General features: G+C 30.0%; 1 protein-coding gene across 1 annotated transcript; it reads left to right on the top strand.

Annotated features, from left to right (window-relative positions):
* The first annotated feature begins 2146 nt into the window (after positions 1–2146).
* Positions 2147–3568, top strand: LOC125830952 (transcription factor CYCLOIDEA-like). The gene is made up of 2 exons (XM_049510145.1): positions 2147–3198; positions 3298–3568. Exons 1-2 carry the CDS (start codon positions 2158–2160, stop codon positions 3346–3348), a joined length of 1092 nt encoding a protein of 363 aa, XP_049366102.1. The 5' UTR covers positions 2147–2157; the 3' UTR covers positions 3349–3568.
* The last annotated feature ends 14816 nt before the right edge of the window (positions 3569–18384 follow it).

An 18384-nucleotide genomic window follows, 5' to 3' on the forward strand; every position in this document is an offset into this window, starting at 1 on the left:
AATAAAAGTTTTTTTTTTTACCAAGATTAATTTGAAATCACACAAATATTTGTGAATTTAGATCATAAATTTCAAAAATCTTTTAATAAAAGGTTAGCTTCTGTTCTTGGCCTTTTAGAGGTTAGGTACATGCTCCATCCCCTCCTTTCTTGTTGTTACTATTTGTCATGGCCGGTAGGGATCAAGGTCAAACCCCAATGCATCACAAGTCAGTATAGTCCGACCGTGACAATTTTCTATGGGGGATTGTGTAGAATCAAATATCTATTCATAAATTGAGACATTGAGACGAATATTCTTCTTTACATTATTGAGACGAAAAAAATATTAATTTTTTTTAAAAATAAAAATCTTAGCTCCCCACTATTTAGTCTAGGTTTCATATTCAATGAATTGCTGGGGTTTATGTTATTACTCAACTGAAATAAAAAGAGAATTGTCGTTATCCAGGTTAGACAAAAGCACGTGTAGTTTCAAACGCAGTAGCCATTATTCTCCTCTCCTTTACAGGTGAGATTCAAGGGCAGAAAGGTACCATGCAAGCTGTTATTTAAATTTACTTATTGATTATGATCGACGACTTTGACAGAAAAATGATGATGCTTTAATTTTGCGACCTAGCCTTTCTTTTTAAGAAGAATAAAAAACATACCTCGATTTGGTATAAATCAATAGTTTCGTCCATCTTAAAAACATTCTTTTACTTGAGTCACTAAATTTAGATATTTCTTTGATCTGCCACATAACATAACAAATGATTTCAAACTCTTGTCGGAACATATGACTCTTAATAAAAGGTGGAGAAGGGTTGAAAACTTTACTAAATTTAACAAGATCTTAGGTGTGTATTTGACTCATGTTGCAAGATTGAAGTGTATTTAAGTTTAGTTAGTCAAGTAAAACGGTATTTTTAAGAATGTCAATATATAATTCGGAGATAAAACTAATAATTCACACTGAATTTAGGGAGTGTTTTCAATACCTTTCTTTTGTTTCATTTCTTGAGTTTAAAATTAAGTTGATATGAAACAACAAATAAATTGTGATCCCAAGTTTTATATGAGCAAAATAAAATCAAGCATTGTATATCTCTCTTTTATTTTTCTCCCTGGTGTCCGCATTGGAGTCCGACTATATTCGAATCACACTATAGGCTTCATTTTTTTCATACTCAAGGCTTAAATCTGAAACCTATGGGTAAGGGTAGAATATCTTATATCTCTTTTTTTTTTTTTCTTTTGGATTTTCCATCCAACGTTTGTTACCCACATTGAAGTTCAGTTAATTCAAATTTGCGCCGAATAGGCTATGCGGTTCCTACCAATGATCTTTCCATACTCAGGGACTCGAACGCAAAATATTTATTTAAGAAATAAATTGTCTCATCCGCTATACCACATCAGTTGATAGTGTGGTATATCTCATTAAGATACCACATTATATCTATTTAAGGGGGTAGGGGGGATGGGTCTAGCTAGGGTTGTGGAAATGAGGTTAGAGAGAGGGTGGTTTTTCAGTGTGTGTGTCAGGTGAAATCACGTGAAGGGGCACGATAACAAGTTGTTCATATCCATTCACTTCCAAGAATACCGCTACGTACAGTCACTACTGCTTTCTTCCTATCCCCATCTTTGTCAAATTTCCTTTCCTTTTCCAATTACTTTTTCTTTAATAGACATGGACGCAATTCTTCCTTCCTTTCCCCTTCCCCTATATTCTTCCTTTATCTCTCTTTCACAATAATAGCACCATGCCTGTAGCTTGATGCTTAGACGGGTGCACACGCACTCTCACTCACACAGCTAGAATATATATATATATTATATATATTCATAGTTAGCAGAAATACTTATCATATACCAAAAACCACACAAATACATTGTATCAAGTGCTGTCATACTCAAGCAAAAAGAAAGAAAAGAACAAGATATAGTACTACTGTTTTCATCACCATTTTGGTCAATCATGATGATTCTGAACAAAGATATAGTACTAGCTAGGTAGAAAATAAATCTACCAACTTTAATTTTCTTCTTATTGCAGCTAGCTTTGCTTAATTAGTAGCAAAATCAAAAGAGGTTTTAGCTGTGTTTATACTGTCTTTCTCAAGATCTAGACCCACCACTTAGACCATCTCAAGCTACAGCTACTGCGCAAATGTATCCTCCAAGCAACAATAACTGCAACTACAGCCCAATTTTGTCTTCTTTCATATGCCAAAATATTCCATCTTCTCCTTGTATGCAATACGAACACGAACTATACTTTCAAAACTTCAATCATGATGACCAATATTATTTTCAACTACAGCAACAAGTTCCCTTGATAGATGACCTGAGTCCTCACGTCTTAGCTGACAGCTGCACTGAGACTGTTACTAAGCCTTCAAATTGCAATCACGTACTAGAAGGAATGGAAGAAGGCCGAGGCGGAAACAAAGGAGATGATGTTATGAGTAGCAGAATTAGTATTATTAGTGGACGGATCTCGAAAAACAATAAGAGATCTTCCAATAAGGATCGACACAGCAAGATCAACACGGCTCGTGGTCCAAGAGATCGAAGGATGCGACTTTCACTTGATGCTGCTCGCAAGTTTTTCCGTTTGCAGGACTTATTGGGATTTGATAAGGCCAGCAAAACTGTAGAATGGTTGCTTACTCAATCAGATTCCGCAATTGAAGAGCTCGTCGCCGTTAAAGGCAATGATGCTCAGGTTCCTCAGCAAACTAGCTGCAATACCCCCACTACCACTACTGGAATTGGTGCAATTTGTGCATCTAATTCTATTTCTGAGTCATGTGAAGTTATATCAGGAACTGATGAAACATCCTCTAATGACAAAAACAAGGAAACTACTGCTAAAGATGAGAAGGAGAAAAAGAAGAAGCCGGTTAACACAGCTCGTAGAGCTGCGTTTGAACCTCTTACAAAGGAATCAAGGAATCAAGCAAGAGCCAGGGCTAGAGAGAGAACAAAAACAAAGAAAATGAGCCAAGTTGGAAAGTCCAAATCCCCAGCTCATGATTTGAACCCTTCAGGATCTCGGAGGCCGGCTAATAGAACTTGTGAAGAACCTGGTACACATGAACAACACACCTTCCATCATGTTGATGACAGTAATTTTGTGGTTAATGGAAATTGGAATCCATTTACAATCTTCAGCTCTCATGAACAATATGCTGGAATTTCCAATGAGGTGAGGGCTTCAATAATTAAATCCAGTAAACTTCTATTTATATATATATTCTTATCAGCTTCTGATTTTTTTTGAAAAAAATTTCTTATTTCTCTGCAGCATCAATTAGTTACAGACTTGCAATTTTATGGAAAGCTGTGGGAAAGCTAGGGCAAAGAAATTCGAAGCGGACAAAGTTCCTTCTTCATTTTGTGCTTACTCGGCCGAGCAGAAGAACGTTTCCGGCCTGTATCTGTTGGTAAATGTAACATACATTTCTACTTTTTAAGTGTGTTTTTCTTTTGTGAAAGAACTTCATGTGCACATAGCCTATGTTTTTATTTTTTTGAATAAAACTATGATGGAGTTCATTAAGCAACATATTCGGGAGAAATGAGAGTGTCTCAATTCTTTAATTTTTTCCAGCCTTATGGCGGTGTTGAATTTCATACCAAAAAGTTCAATTACAACATAAGTATAGAAATTATTATCCATTAAAAAAAAGAATGGGACTAATAATAATATGATAACTTTTTCATTCAAGTCTTGGCACATCATCTTTTGGTGTCGTTGTCCTATAATCTTCTCGTCGATTAATTAACTATATTCATCTAGGATATTATAAGAATTAATTTCATTCGAAAAAGAGTTCAAAGACTGTTTCATTGAACGATCATCTTCTACTCTATAGCCATATATATCATGGTACGTATGAAAGGTGGTGATGATACGTTTATTAATCTCTGCTTGCTTAGTATTCTGTCTAAAAAAGGCTTCAAGTATGCTTTTTAACTTCACCTTCCTCCTCAGCAGGAGCACAGGTAGGCTTAGTTTATGAGTTTGCAGAATTCAATAGTTTTGACTCATATTTTATATTTACGTTTGTTGAAGAAGTCCAGTTTCGGTGAGATGTGTGGTCTTTTTATATGAATTAGACAATTCTAGCTTCTTGAACTAATTTTTGGAGTTGAATTAGGCCCAAGATTTATTTTATTAGCTGGTATGAGAGCATGACTCATCTCAAAAATTCCCGTTCACTATGTTGGGATATTAAAATTATCCACACTCTAGATATCTAGCCCCGGGCGTGAAGGTGTGTTATGAAGAGTAGTCCCATATCAGACAATTATGGGATGGGTGATCTAGGTTGAACAATCCTCAACTTTTTAATTCTTTTTTTGTCCCAGACTATCTGGGAAATATTATATATCATGAGGCAAATACAAGAAGAAGGGGTTTTTGGCCTTACTTCCAAATACAACACAAGGATAAAACATATCCTTAACAAAAGGAGGAAAGGGAAGGCAAACATAGACATTTCAACCCTCGCAAAAAATCGTCAACTCTTGAACTAATTTTTTGATTGTTTTAAGCCTAAAATTCATTTCTTTACCATGTTAAAGAATTTATTAAATATATACAAAATTAAAGTTAATATTCAATAGCTAGCTAACAGTACTTGAGGTCATTGACCTGAAATTTTGAACCCATAAAGTTCAAAATTTATAATCCGTCTGGTGTTCCCCGACACTCCCCTATCCGAACCCTGTTTATACATAACTTTATTAATTAAGAACCACAAATCGTTTATTTTTGATGTCTAACCCTGTTCATTTTCATAGTTAATTAAGGGGTGTCCGAAAAATTGCTATTAGATTCATTTTAGTGCACAAAACTGCTGAGGCATATGTGCATGCCTGAGCCAAACAATAATTATACAGAAAATAAAAATATAATGCAACAAAATGAAGTAGAAAACAATACAGAATTTTATATCAAAATTATTTGCATATAAGCAAACGAGCCATAACAGTTTCACCAAAAAGAGATTTTTGCCATGGAAACCTATGTTTTGATTTTTGCTTCTTGGACATGGCAAAACAACTATCTACTTCTTTGTTCGTTGTTTTGGGCCCAATTTTAATATGACTGTGAAAACCCTAGCTAGCTCATCCATAAGTTTGTAAGAGATGCATTTAACATACAAATTAAGAAAGGTTTTAGGACCACCAAAGGATGTGGTGCAACAATTAACAAAGCTACCTTTAATCAGAGTTCTCGAGTTTGAGCCAACTTTGGTATGAATCACTAACATTTACAATTAAATCCCATGCAGAAGAAATGAAGGATGTGATGAATTTATTTTTTTTACAAAGAGCTCAAACGTACGTCCTCTATTAAGGGCTTGGGACATAACTTTGTGAAATATTACAATGCGAAAATATAAATTTGTGACTCACAAAAAAGTTATTTACCAGCACAAAATAGAGGCAAAAGTGCAACTGAACCTGTACCTACTAGCCAGTAATCCCCTTCCTCATTTCGTTCTCAGCTTGATTTGGTCCACTTAGATAGATAATGAATTTTTCTTTTTAGGAAAATTTTGGTGCTAATTTTGTATCGAAAACAGGCCTTAAGGCCTTGAAACGCTGTTGTCGGTCTTTGTCTAAGTCAATTTACCTAGAGAATTAATCTTAGTAGTCACAAAAAGAATCTTAGGTAGCACGACAAACAAAACAACATGAGTTCTGTAGCTTGTAATGACACACACACACAAAAAAAAAAGCCACTCACAAAAGCAAGAAATGCGAATAAATTAGGCGGTCCTTCAAATAGAACCCAAGTAATAAGAATATAGTATCTGCAAAAATGATTTCCTTGAAGGAGCGTGAGTGATGAGAAAAAAAAGGGAGACTCCTAAGGCATGTAATATATATGATGGGCAAGTTAAATGGGCCTATAGAAAAATAGTATAAATTAAAGTGGGAGCAAGAAAATGAACATACACAAGCAGAATAGTTCAGTTGATTGGTCATTTAGAAATTGTCCGCGAACATTTGATTCTCTTGTAGTCCACTTCCCTACTTATCCTTTCTCTAATACCCCTTTTTTTTTTTTAAAAAAAAGAACATATTCACACAGGTTTCATGTTACTAATTGAATCTTTGTCACACCTACTTATATAGCTTTTAATAACTCTGATTCAATCCTATATAAGTTAGGTAATAAATCTATATAAATCCACATTAGTCCCCACCATCCTAATCATCTTATTCCCATTCATTACAATTTTGATTGCTTTGACATTTTTTTAATGATGAGGGTTCTTATATTTTTTAGTGACAAGTTAATCTTTTTATATTTTATTTTTTCCAATTCATATTTCCTCTTCTCAGTTATTTTCTACTTGGAATTTCATACCCGTTCCTTTGTTTTTCCTTGTTTGAGTTGTGGGGGATGGACAAGTGAATTTATCTGAATGTGGTCAAATCCGTTCATTTAACATCCTTACATTTGTGTGTGGGACCTTGAGACAAGTTATATGTCCAAATAACAATATAGATATTTTGTGTGTGAAAAATGTATATGGAAAGTGTAATAATAATAATGTATATAATGTGTATATATTTTGTGTGAAAAGTGAATATGAAATGTAGGATGAAATGTCTAATAATAAAAACATATATAATGGGTATTGTGTATATATATAGTATAAAAAGTGTATAGATGAAGTATATAATAAATGTACATATAAAATATATTTTCAACTGGTGCATTTCACATTTTAAAAAATGAATAATGATACATATATCTTGGTTATAAAATGCCAATAAAAATCTTATGATCAGCTTTTGGAGTATTCATAATTTTAATAAAAATCGATCCAAATCGGAAAAAACAAATCAAACAAATTAAATAAATAATTTTTTTTGGTTGGTTTTGACATTTTCTAAAAATTGATAATAATTGATTTGATTTTGACTTTTTCAAACGAATGGAAGAAATAACTGAACTGACAAATTATATACATATTTTTTTATATAATTATATATACATAATATATTATTTTTATGAATAATTTTTTATTCAAAAAATGCAACACACTAACGAGTCTTTTATTTCTGTAACAATATCGATAGCTTATGCATTTTTTCAGTAAATTTATGTTGTTTAGTACATTGAATTAGCTAAAAATATAATTAAGCAAGACGGTTAAACATTATTGAAGTCCTAATATAGGAATTGCAAATGACACGAAGAAAATTCATTTCCTTTGAATGAATTGTAGTACGTTCTTTTCTCTTTTGAATTAATTCTTTATTTTATTTTTGTGTATGGTTAAGAAGTAACAGCCATATCAAATCTAACCGATAATAAATAAAATGATAAATGTATATCATATTTAATTTGATTATAATAATTAAAAATCAATTAAATTAGTTTAATTGTAATTTTAACTACTAATAATTGATCCAAAACGACCCGTGAACACTCCAAGTCAGCTCTACATTTGGCCTAGAGGCCATTTGTGTACTTGGCCTTAAAAAAATTATGAAGGAATTTTTACCCCCACTAATTACAATGACTCCTGCAAATTTATGAACTATTAACTGTTGAGCAATATATATGACTTTCATGTTCCATGTTGAAACGAACAACGAAAAGAAACTTCAGTAATAATATTACAGATTATTCCTTAAAAAAATAAAGCTTGGACATTTATATATTTAAATTTAAATATATAAGCTGGACTTTCCGAAAATTTAAAGACTTACCAGTTACCATAGAGAAATGATGAGAGAACACATCGTACTTGACACCATTGCCGGCACACATTATATATTTTCTAATGAAAGGATAGAATGAATCGAGAGTTTTTGAGGAATCTCAATGGCGTAGGCTCAGATGGTTGACTACGTGAACTTTAATGAAGAGAATTCGATTCGCCCTGATTCCTTTTTACCTACCCCTTTTAGAAAGGAAAGAAAAAAAGAAGAGAGAGTCAAGTTTGTGTTGATTATTTGCTATACGTATGTATCACTTGGAAAAACATATACTATATAGTTTGTTTAATAAAATGGCTAAAACATAAAACATTAATTACTTATCTGACACATTATATTAATAAAAATATGGAAGAAGAAATTTGTACCAATGAATCCTTCATGGTCCCCATCGTCCTGAGATGGTAGCAGCGCAAATTAGGGTTTTTTGACCTATGAGTTTTCCCTCTAGGGTTACTGTACTCAAACATGCGCAATGCTTTTCCTTTCTTCTTTTCTGTGGTAAAAATTAGGGAGTCTAATATTATTTGAGTTTGTTTGGCGGCTAGTTAGAATTATACAGATATTAATTAGTAATGTAATTATTGATTATGTGGATATAAGTTATTTCATTTATTACCCCGCATAAAATGCAAATTCCATCCTAGTTTGTACATGATTGATATGTTATGTCGATTTTTAAATTGAAAACCAAATGTTATATTAATTTTATACTTTGATAACTTACTTCCTAACTAGCTAATAAACGGTATAACTTCTACAAAAATGAATATATGAATAAATTACCTCTTACTAGTAAGGGGCCGTTTGGTAGCTAGTATAGTGGGTACGCAAGTTTTATTAATGAAGAAATTAGTTATGAGATGATTTATTTATTGTTTTATATGTGAGAATTAGTTATACATCTATTAAGAGAAAATACATAATTACCCTATTAAAGTAAGACCTGTTTTATAAAAAGACACTTGAACTTTGCGCAGGTCCTGTTGCCCTCACTAAACTACTTTCAACCAAGCTTAATACGTCATTTTCACTTATTTTTGCACCTGTTATGTTCTCAAATTGCAAGAGCGCGTGAGTAGTTTAAAAACAGCCTCTAACCATTATAAAAAAGCCACGTGACATTTCAAATTGAATTCTTTTTTAAAAATAAAGATTCATCTTCCCCAAATCAATTCAAACACCATTAACAACTATGGAAGCTTGTTGGAGTGTCTATGGCCGAGTTAGCACTATAGTATTTCTCGAGGTTCGATTCACTGTCACAAGACGAGTACTCCGTTAAGTCATCCTCAATTCTGAACTCGTCATTTGCTTCTCGTATCTTCTTCGTCATTATGATGGTACAATTTATCATCGTCAACATTTGATATTTTTGACGAAGATGATGAAAAGATAACAAAAGTGAAAAGTAAAAATGAAGAGAAATAAGGTCATTGTTAGTCACCATTTTATCTGACGAAAAAGCATTTTCTGACGATAATGACAGATTAATGGTGGTTATCCATGGTTGCTTCAACCATCTGAGGCGAAAGGCCTCTTGGGCTAATAGAAGTATTTGTATAGTTCCAAGAATAAAGGAATAGAATAAAATGATGATTGTTTTTCTAAAATTACAATGATAATAGCATAAAAATAATAGATTGATTTTATTTACCATTTCTAATTGAAGTTAATTGTCTTTTTTTATTTGATGAGGGAAAGGGGAGAAGTAGATAGGAATGGAGAGGTGTTGGAGGGAGGGGAGGAGTATTTTTCCCTTTATTTATAATAAAGAAAATTCTGTTTTCATATTTATTTTATAATTTATGACATTTAACATGTGGCAATTTGAGATTGAGGCGTGAAAATCACACATTTTCTCACAACTGGGTTTAATCGAAAAATGAGGCAATGTTATTACTTTCAAATTGTTTAGGGGGGTGTTAGGACCCCGCAAAGTTTAAGTGTCTCTTTACAAAAAGAGTATTAGTTAAGGGTGGACTTTATGTATTTTCTCATTTATTAATAACATAGATATAGTCATAACTTATACATGTATATATTAGTTATGTGGGACTCTAAATTACAAACCAATATTGTATTAATTTTTATACATAAATAACTTACCTCCTTTTTGTTTTCCTCCTAAACAAGTATCAAACATTGTATTACTTATGCAAAATTAAATACCTGAATAACTCACCTCTAAATTAACTACCAATTAACTGGTCCCTTTGCTTCCTCACTCACTATGTTATGAATATTTTTTAATCGTAAAAGAGCCAAAAATACACCTAACGTATAAAAAATGGCTCACAATACCCTTTATCGATTTATCTCCGGGCTATTTGTTTGGCTCAAAATATCCCTCAAGCTCACACCTAGACTTGATGGTTTTTTCAATTTTAAAACATCATGTCGTTTATTATGATTTACCACGAATATTATTTAATTTAAAATTAAACTCACCCTTTTGGTAGAGTGTATAAGACTAATGGAAAATATAGTGTGTTAGTAATGCTTGTATTAGTAACGCTTGTATTAGTTATGCTTGCATTAGTTATGATGAGAATTTTTTATGCAATGTTAGGTTTGGTGTACTAAAAATATAATGCATTACATAATTTTTTTAGAAAAAATATTTGTTTACAAAAGTACCCTCCACAAATAGTGGAAAGGATGTAAAAAAAGTTTTTGAGGGAAATTGTGTCTTTTTTAATAATGTTAATGCATGCATTAGAACCCATTGCATTACTAATGCATAGAAATAGATGGTATTAGTAATACACTCTTCAATACACAATAGAGTATATTAATAATACAAGCATTAGCTATGCATAGGTTATAAAAGTGTACCAAACAAGATACTACGAATACATCAAGCTAATATAAGCACTATTTTCTCTAATACACTCTACCAAACGACCCCTTAAAAGTCTAAAACCTACGGACCCATTTCTTTTAAGAAGAAAAAAATGATCAGAGAAACTACAGTTTGTTGTCAGCCGTAAGGAAATACGTACATTTAATATGTGCACTGTTTATCCTCATATATAAGCGAATCTATTTCAGGTAATTAAGTTTCCATTAAAATGTTAGAATAATAGTTAATTACTGGTAATTAGAAAAAATAAGCCCTAGGAGAAATTAATGATATATATATAGTACCAAGATTTATATAATTAGGAACCTCAAGATGACAAGTTGACAAAAGGAGTTTCTCTGGTAATCAGCATTCTCACCCTCTAACTTTAAAATTATTTCGAATAATAATAATAAAAAACTTCGCATCTAAATGGTGGCATGTTTAATTTCTTCTCAAATTGTTATGATTAATCCTGAATTACCATATGGGCTTTGATATTTTAGAGTTACTATCTATATCTATATTGCTCGGAGTCTTGAAAAATGTCATCGATTACGCCAACATAAGTAGTGCTGCCTGAACATGATCTTTACTCTTTAGCAAGAGTTAGGATTTTTTATGTTGGGCCAACATCCCAAAATTTACAAAGGCCCAAGTCTACGCTTGGGCGGTATAGGCCCGACAGTATAGAGCAGTTCTTCTCATGTTACTGATAACTAAAAGTAGTCACGTCTTCTTCCCCCCTCCCCCCCCCCCCCCCCCCCCCTTTTTATTTTATATTTTTTATAAGGTGAAGAGTAATAATCAACAACATATTCTGTGTAATTTTATAAGTAACGTTTGAGGAGGGATAAAATGTACGCTGACTTTACCTCTATCTTTGTTAGATAAAAAATGTAGGGAAAAAGGACAAATATACCCCTCAAACTATCGTAAATGGTATCCAAATACCCTCCTTCATACTTTTGGGACATTGGTGCCCCTGCCGTCCAAAAACTAGAGCATATATGCCCTTCACTCTAACAAAAGACTATATAGGGACAGATGGCGTAATCTTATCTGTCGATCCGATATTTAATAAATGTCGGGTTGGTGAATAAGATTATGACACGTGTATATCCGTTAGTATAAGGGTATATATGCTCTAGTTTTTAGACGGCAGGCCACCAATATCCCAAAAGTATGACGCAGAGTATCTGCATACCATTTACGATAGTTCGAGGGTATATTTGACCTTTTTCCCAAAAACATATCCTTTGATGGCTGATGCCACGAAATATATGTTTTTGAACAGTCAACTAAATAGAAATGTAGAAAGCATGCATGCGCTAGGTTTAGGCACCCAAATAGCAGAAAAAAAAGATGGAAGAGTGAGATAACACTGAGCTGTCTGAAGCCACGCACGCTTGCTTATTGCTGATCAGTACAATAATCTTTATTTCCTTGTTGATGAGTTATTGTGCTAGTTGCAAGTTTTGGTCAAAGTTGGAACGTACGTTAGGAGGAGTAATTGATAAGGGGACAAATCCCCTCAAAAAAGATTATATCAATCAGCTTTCTGCATCAGTCCCCCAGCTACCAAATACTATTGTTTTGCCTAATATCATATCCTAGTATTCAAATCCATCTTGATATACACTATTGTCTTTTCCCCCACATCTGTCAAAGATGAAATAATTATTATAGTATATATTATTGCGATTAGATACATGCAAAAGATTTTAATACCGGATACATTCTAAAATACATATAAATATGATCAGACGAGCGAGAGAGTTAGTGTATCTCACATATATGCGAATAATCCACTTGGATGATATATATATATGAATCACTTTTATATCAATAAATCACTCAACTAAATTTATCATTAAGAAAATCTTGAAATAACAAAATAATTACGTATTTTTTAATGTCATGATCATGCAGATTGAAATAACAAATGGCTAGCTCAAAGTTACTATATCGTTATAAAATATACAAAATTCAAGATTAATGTTATATATAACACAGTTTATTTTTATAAATTATCAATAAAACGTTATCTCAATGTCGACTTAATTAACGTCTGACATATATTATATTATAATATAATATGCTCGTTGAACTCACTCAGAAAAACTACTCAAACAGTAATATGGACATATGCATGAATGTAAATTGCATTAAATTGTAATATATGTCATAGACTGCAATTTACTATAAGATCTGGTAAAAGACTGAATGCTCTTTGAACGACATACATCTGCAATTTACATACTGCAATATATTGTAAAAGGCTGAATGCTCCTTTGAACGACGTCTGCAATTTACATACAATTACAGCTACAGTACTGTTTGAATAGTTTCATGAGTTTAAGGAGCTTATTATATATAATATATGTTGTACGTTAATTAAGTCTATTTTGGGATAATATTTTATTGATAATTTATAAAATGAACCGCGTCATACATAAATTTATTTTTTATCTTGAATTTTATATTGTTCTATAATGAAGTAGTAATTTTGAGCCATTTATTTATTATTTTTAATCATGAAACAATTTATTTGATCATGTCAAGATTTTATATGATAAAATTTAGTTAAATAATTTTATTGATACAACAATCTAAATTGAATGATATACCTAAGAAAAAGAAAATACTCTAAGAAAGGGAATAAAATGCCAAAATAATGCTCCTCTTATAATTTTATTATTGTTGGCCGCATTCACCATTAATTATGTGAAGACCAAAATAAATAATTTTAGAAAATGATTGGATGGAATGATATAGACATGACGGGAAGTCAGATACCACAAGTCCACAACCCCAAGTTCTCTTACCAACAAATTCAGTTGTCTTCAATTCTTAATTTGAAGTTTATTCGAAATATTAGGTAATTTGTCCGCGTTTTGTGCGGTCATAAATAATAATTGCATTGAACTTGCAAATAATCCTTGACTAATATTCATACATTAAAAATAAAAATAGGATCTTAAAAAATATTAACAATATTCCAACATAAATTTGATTAGTTGTCATTATCACATAACTCAAGAACCTTTAATGGATGAGTTATTCAGGAAATAGTGCTGAAAACAAGCTATTTGTTCTGAAAGAAAAGCAAGCTAAGACGCTTTTTTCGCGGCAAGAGCGGTGTTGTAGCATCAACAGGAAAGTTATTTGGCAGTTGCTTTAGCAGCTCCTTCTCTAAGACCGTCTTCAATAAATCTTTGGTTCTTTAATCAACATTAAAAAGAAAATAAAGAAGAAAATAAAAATATATATACAAAGACATTTCGTAAGAAAATAACGCATTAAAGTTGCATAGATTATACAATTGTGATATCTGTCTCAGGGAAAAATTCAAAAAATTTGTTAACAGATTCAAAAAAGAAATTACACCTGAACATGAAAGCAATTATAATTTTTGAACTATCATAATGAATTTCTTCAATTGGTAAGTGAAGAAACTTCATATCTATGATAAAATAGATAATATGTAAGCTTATATGTAGTCCTTTTAAGTCATAGAATTTTATATAGAATATCAAAACATGAATTCTTGGAATTGAGTACAATAATTATTTTCTGCACAATGAATATACCTACAATATGTGTATATGTTCAATATAATCGGAGATAATAACTTTGCAGAAACATAAACAATAGAGTTTAAAACAAGTACTCAAAAACAACAATTAACGTCATAAGCATAAATTAATGACTGTAAAAAAATACCAGGATATGTAAAATTAGAATGAAATAGAAAGGAAAAAATCGAGTCCACTAAGTGTACAGTGTTCCCTTAAGAAAATTATTCCCCTCTAATACATGAGGTTTAAAGAATTAGATCCTCTTAGGATGGAACGATTTTATTCACCAACGTATTGATATAAAATAATGGTGTCAGTAAGCCACTCAACAGGAGCAAAGTACATGAATATTTAATTGTACAGAAGAAGAAGAAGAAGTTCAGAATTTTCATTGTTTTAAAATGAGAGAAAATTTCTCTATCTACAGACAACAATGGGTAGTGTGAACAAATACTTATTGTGTCTTATCGGAAAGGTCACAACTCTTTGGAACTGTCACAACCTTTCGGAAAGATCACAACCTTTCATAAATGTCACAACCTTTTATAAAAGTTGCAACTCTTCATAAAAGTTGCAACTTTTCATAAAATTCACAAATTTTCATGATATGTGAAGGCTAGTTTTGGAAATAAATAAATTAAAAGAAAATTATGGTCTGTGATGGCGCCACATAGGTGGCCCTAAGGTTCTCTTTTATATATATACTAGATAATGTTGCCCGTGTTATGCACGGGCCCAATAATATAAATGGTATGTTTGGGGCTAATAACGGAGTTTTTGAAACGATTGTTTGCATGGATAAAAGAATAAAATTTTTTATCACAAACCTGTACTTGCTTTGACGCTATTCAAGGCACATTAAGACTACCCACATACAACATTTTTGAAATATTTTATGTTGTCAATTATCATGATTTATAGTATTTTTACGATAGATTCACTTAAAGAATGAGTGGAATTTTTTGTATTTTTTTCAAAACATATTTTATGTGTCAATTATCATGATTTATAGTATTTTTACGCAATTTTTAACTATAAAAAAATTTAAGACAAATAAATTAAAATGGACGCAATATATGTTATTTTTGTTGTCTCAATTTATGTGACACAAATGAAATTTGAAGAGTCATCCAAATTTGCATTTTAAAACAAAAAATGTTTTAAGTTATTAATTATTGTGATTTATAATATTTTTATGTAACTTTCAAATAACCTACATTGATGGTCACTTTGTCCTAATTTATGTGATATGGATAAAATTACAAAATTAACCCTTTAAAATGTCTTTCAGATATTTAAAGTTGTTAATTATTATTATTATTTATAATACTTTTTTGGTAATTTTAAAATGATATGTGTTATTTTTTCTATCCCAATATATGTGAGCCTGATAGAATTCTGAGAGTGAACCTATTTTATTAAATAGCTTTTAAATGATATATGTTGCTTCCTTTGTCCCATTTTATATAATATAAATAAAATTCCCAAAATCAACTGAATTTTTAATATATTTTAAAAATATTTTAAATTATTAATTATTGGGATTTATAATATTAAAAAAAATAGAAAATGTACAAACCTTGTATCAGCCTAAAAAATGAGCACGATAATTCGAAGCCTACAGAAAGCAATATGGTTGTACGCAAATTTTAAATACTTAATATATATTACTCCGCTTGTCTCAATGTATGTAGCATAGATAAAATTTCAAGAGTCAATCAAATGTTGTTAATTGTTAAGATTTATAATACATTTTACGTAGTTTTCAATAATTTCACATTAAACAATACATATTACTACTTTTGTCTCATTTTATGTGACATTGATAGATTAATTTTAAGAATCGGTCAATTTATTTTTTTCTGCTTTTTTAATAAATATTTTAAGTTGTCAATTATCACGATTTATTGTATTTTATACATAATTTTTTACGATAGATTAATTTCAAGAATCAATTAAATTTTTTTATATGTATTTATTTTTGAAATATTTTATGTTGTCAATTATCATGATATATAGTATTTTTACGATAGATAAAACTTCAAGAATCAGTGCAATTTTTTGTATCTTTTTCAAAACATATTTTATGTTGTCAATTATCATGATTTATAGTATTTTTACGCAATTTTTAAATATTAAAAAAACTAAAAAAATAAGACAAATAAATTAAAATGGACCCAATATATGTTACTTTTGTTGTCTCAATTTATGTGACACAAATAAAATTTGGAGAGTCATTGAATATTATATATTATACTTGAGCATAAACTCCCTTACGCACGGGCCCAATAACTATTATTTTTTGTCCTAATGTATGTGACACATATAAAATATAGTGATTTATTTAAATTTAATATGATTTTTAAATATTTTAAGTTGTTAATAATGTAATTTATAATATTTTTACATAATTTGTAAATACTTAATATATATTACTCCGCTTATCTCAATGTATGTAACATAGGTAAAAATTCAAGAGTTAATCAAATGTTGTTAATTGTTAAGATTTACAATACATTTTACGTAGTTTTCAATAATTTCACATTAAATAATACATATTACTACTTTTGTCTCATTTTATGTGACATTGATAGATTAATTTTAAGAATCAGTCAATTTCTTTTTTTGTGTTTTTTTAATAAATATTTTCAGTTGTCAATTATCACGATTTATTGTATTTTATACATAAATTTTAACGATAGATTAATTTCAAGAATCAATCAAAAAGTTTTATATGTATTTTTTTTTGAAATATTTTATGTTGTTAATTATCATAATTTATAATATTTTTACGATAGATTAACTTCAAGAATCAGTGCAATTTTTTGTATCTTTTTCAAAACATATTTTATGTTGTCAATTATCATGATTTATAGTATTTTTACACAATTTTTAAATATAAAAAAAAAAACTAAAAAAATAAGACAAATTTAAAATGGACCCAATATATGTTATTTTTGTTGTCTCAATTTATGTGACACAAATGAAATTTGAAGAGTCATCCAAATTTGCATTTTAAAACAAAAAATGTTTTAAGTTATTAATTATTGTGATTTATAATATTTTTATGTAACTTTCAAATAACCTACATTGATGGTCACTTTGTCCTAATTTATGTGATATGGATAAAATTACAAAACTAACCCTTTTAAAATGTCTTTCAGATACTTTAAGTTGTTAATTATTATTATTATTTATAATACTTTTTTGGTAATTTTAAAATGATATATGTTAGTTTTTCTGGTCCAATATATGTGACACAGATAAAATTTTGAGAGTCAACCTATTTTATTATATATCTTTTAAATATTAAATATTTTAAGTCATTTGTAAATGATTTATTATATTTTATATATATATATATATATATATATATATATATATATATATATATATTTATTTCTACTATATAATAAAAGGGAGTTTATGTATATATTATATTATATAAACTCCCTTTTATTATATAGTAGAAAAATAAATATATATTATATATATTATATAGTAGAAAAAATGATATATTATATTATATTATTATATTATATATTATATAGGGAGTTTATGATGGGACACATACAATGTCCCATCATAAACTCCCTCTTATATAATAGTAGAAAAAATATATGATTTTAGGCAAAAAAATCTATTTTTTAAAGAATTTCTGAATAGTAATGTGTTTGGATAAGATATTCTATTTCTTATTTAGTTACAAGTAATACGAAAATCTTTTTTTTTTCCGAAAATATTTAGTTAAAACCTCGTGTCCTTGCCCCAAAAAAAAAGTTGTCGCTCCTAAATAGGTGGGGGTTCGTGGGTTCGAACGAATTCAGTAGCTTTTTCGTAGACCCTATATTTGTACTAAAATATTAAATAAATATATATGTGTATTAACTTGTGAATCTCTACCAAAATTGATTGATGGTTTAGTTGTAAGAAAGAGACGGTAGAAATATTTTTCACACGAGTTGTAGATTTGAACCCTTCTCTCCGCCTCTGCTTGTTCGTCAATTTATTACTCATTTAATATTATCAAGAGAGAAGGATCTAAATTTCTTTAAACTATTGAAATTGATAAAAAAAAATATCGTTAACTCATTGGCCATGAAATGCTCTTGAATTAATCTTTGTGGTCCTTTTATACCCTTATCACAAATAACCCTATTAGTTCAATTAATTAGTTTTCTCGTTTAATCATTCAAAATTTTAATTAGTAGGCGTT

The sequence above is a fragment of the Solanum verrucosum genome, unplaced genomic scaffold, assembly GCF_900185275.1.
Source record: "Solanum verrucosum unplaced genomic scaffold, falcon-dt-bn FXZP01000102.1, whole genome shotgun sequence".
Lineage (NCBI taxonomy): Eukaryota > Viridiplantae > Streptophyta > Magnoliopsida > Solanales > Solanaceae > Solanum > Solanum verrucosum.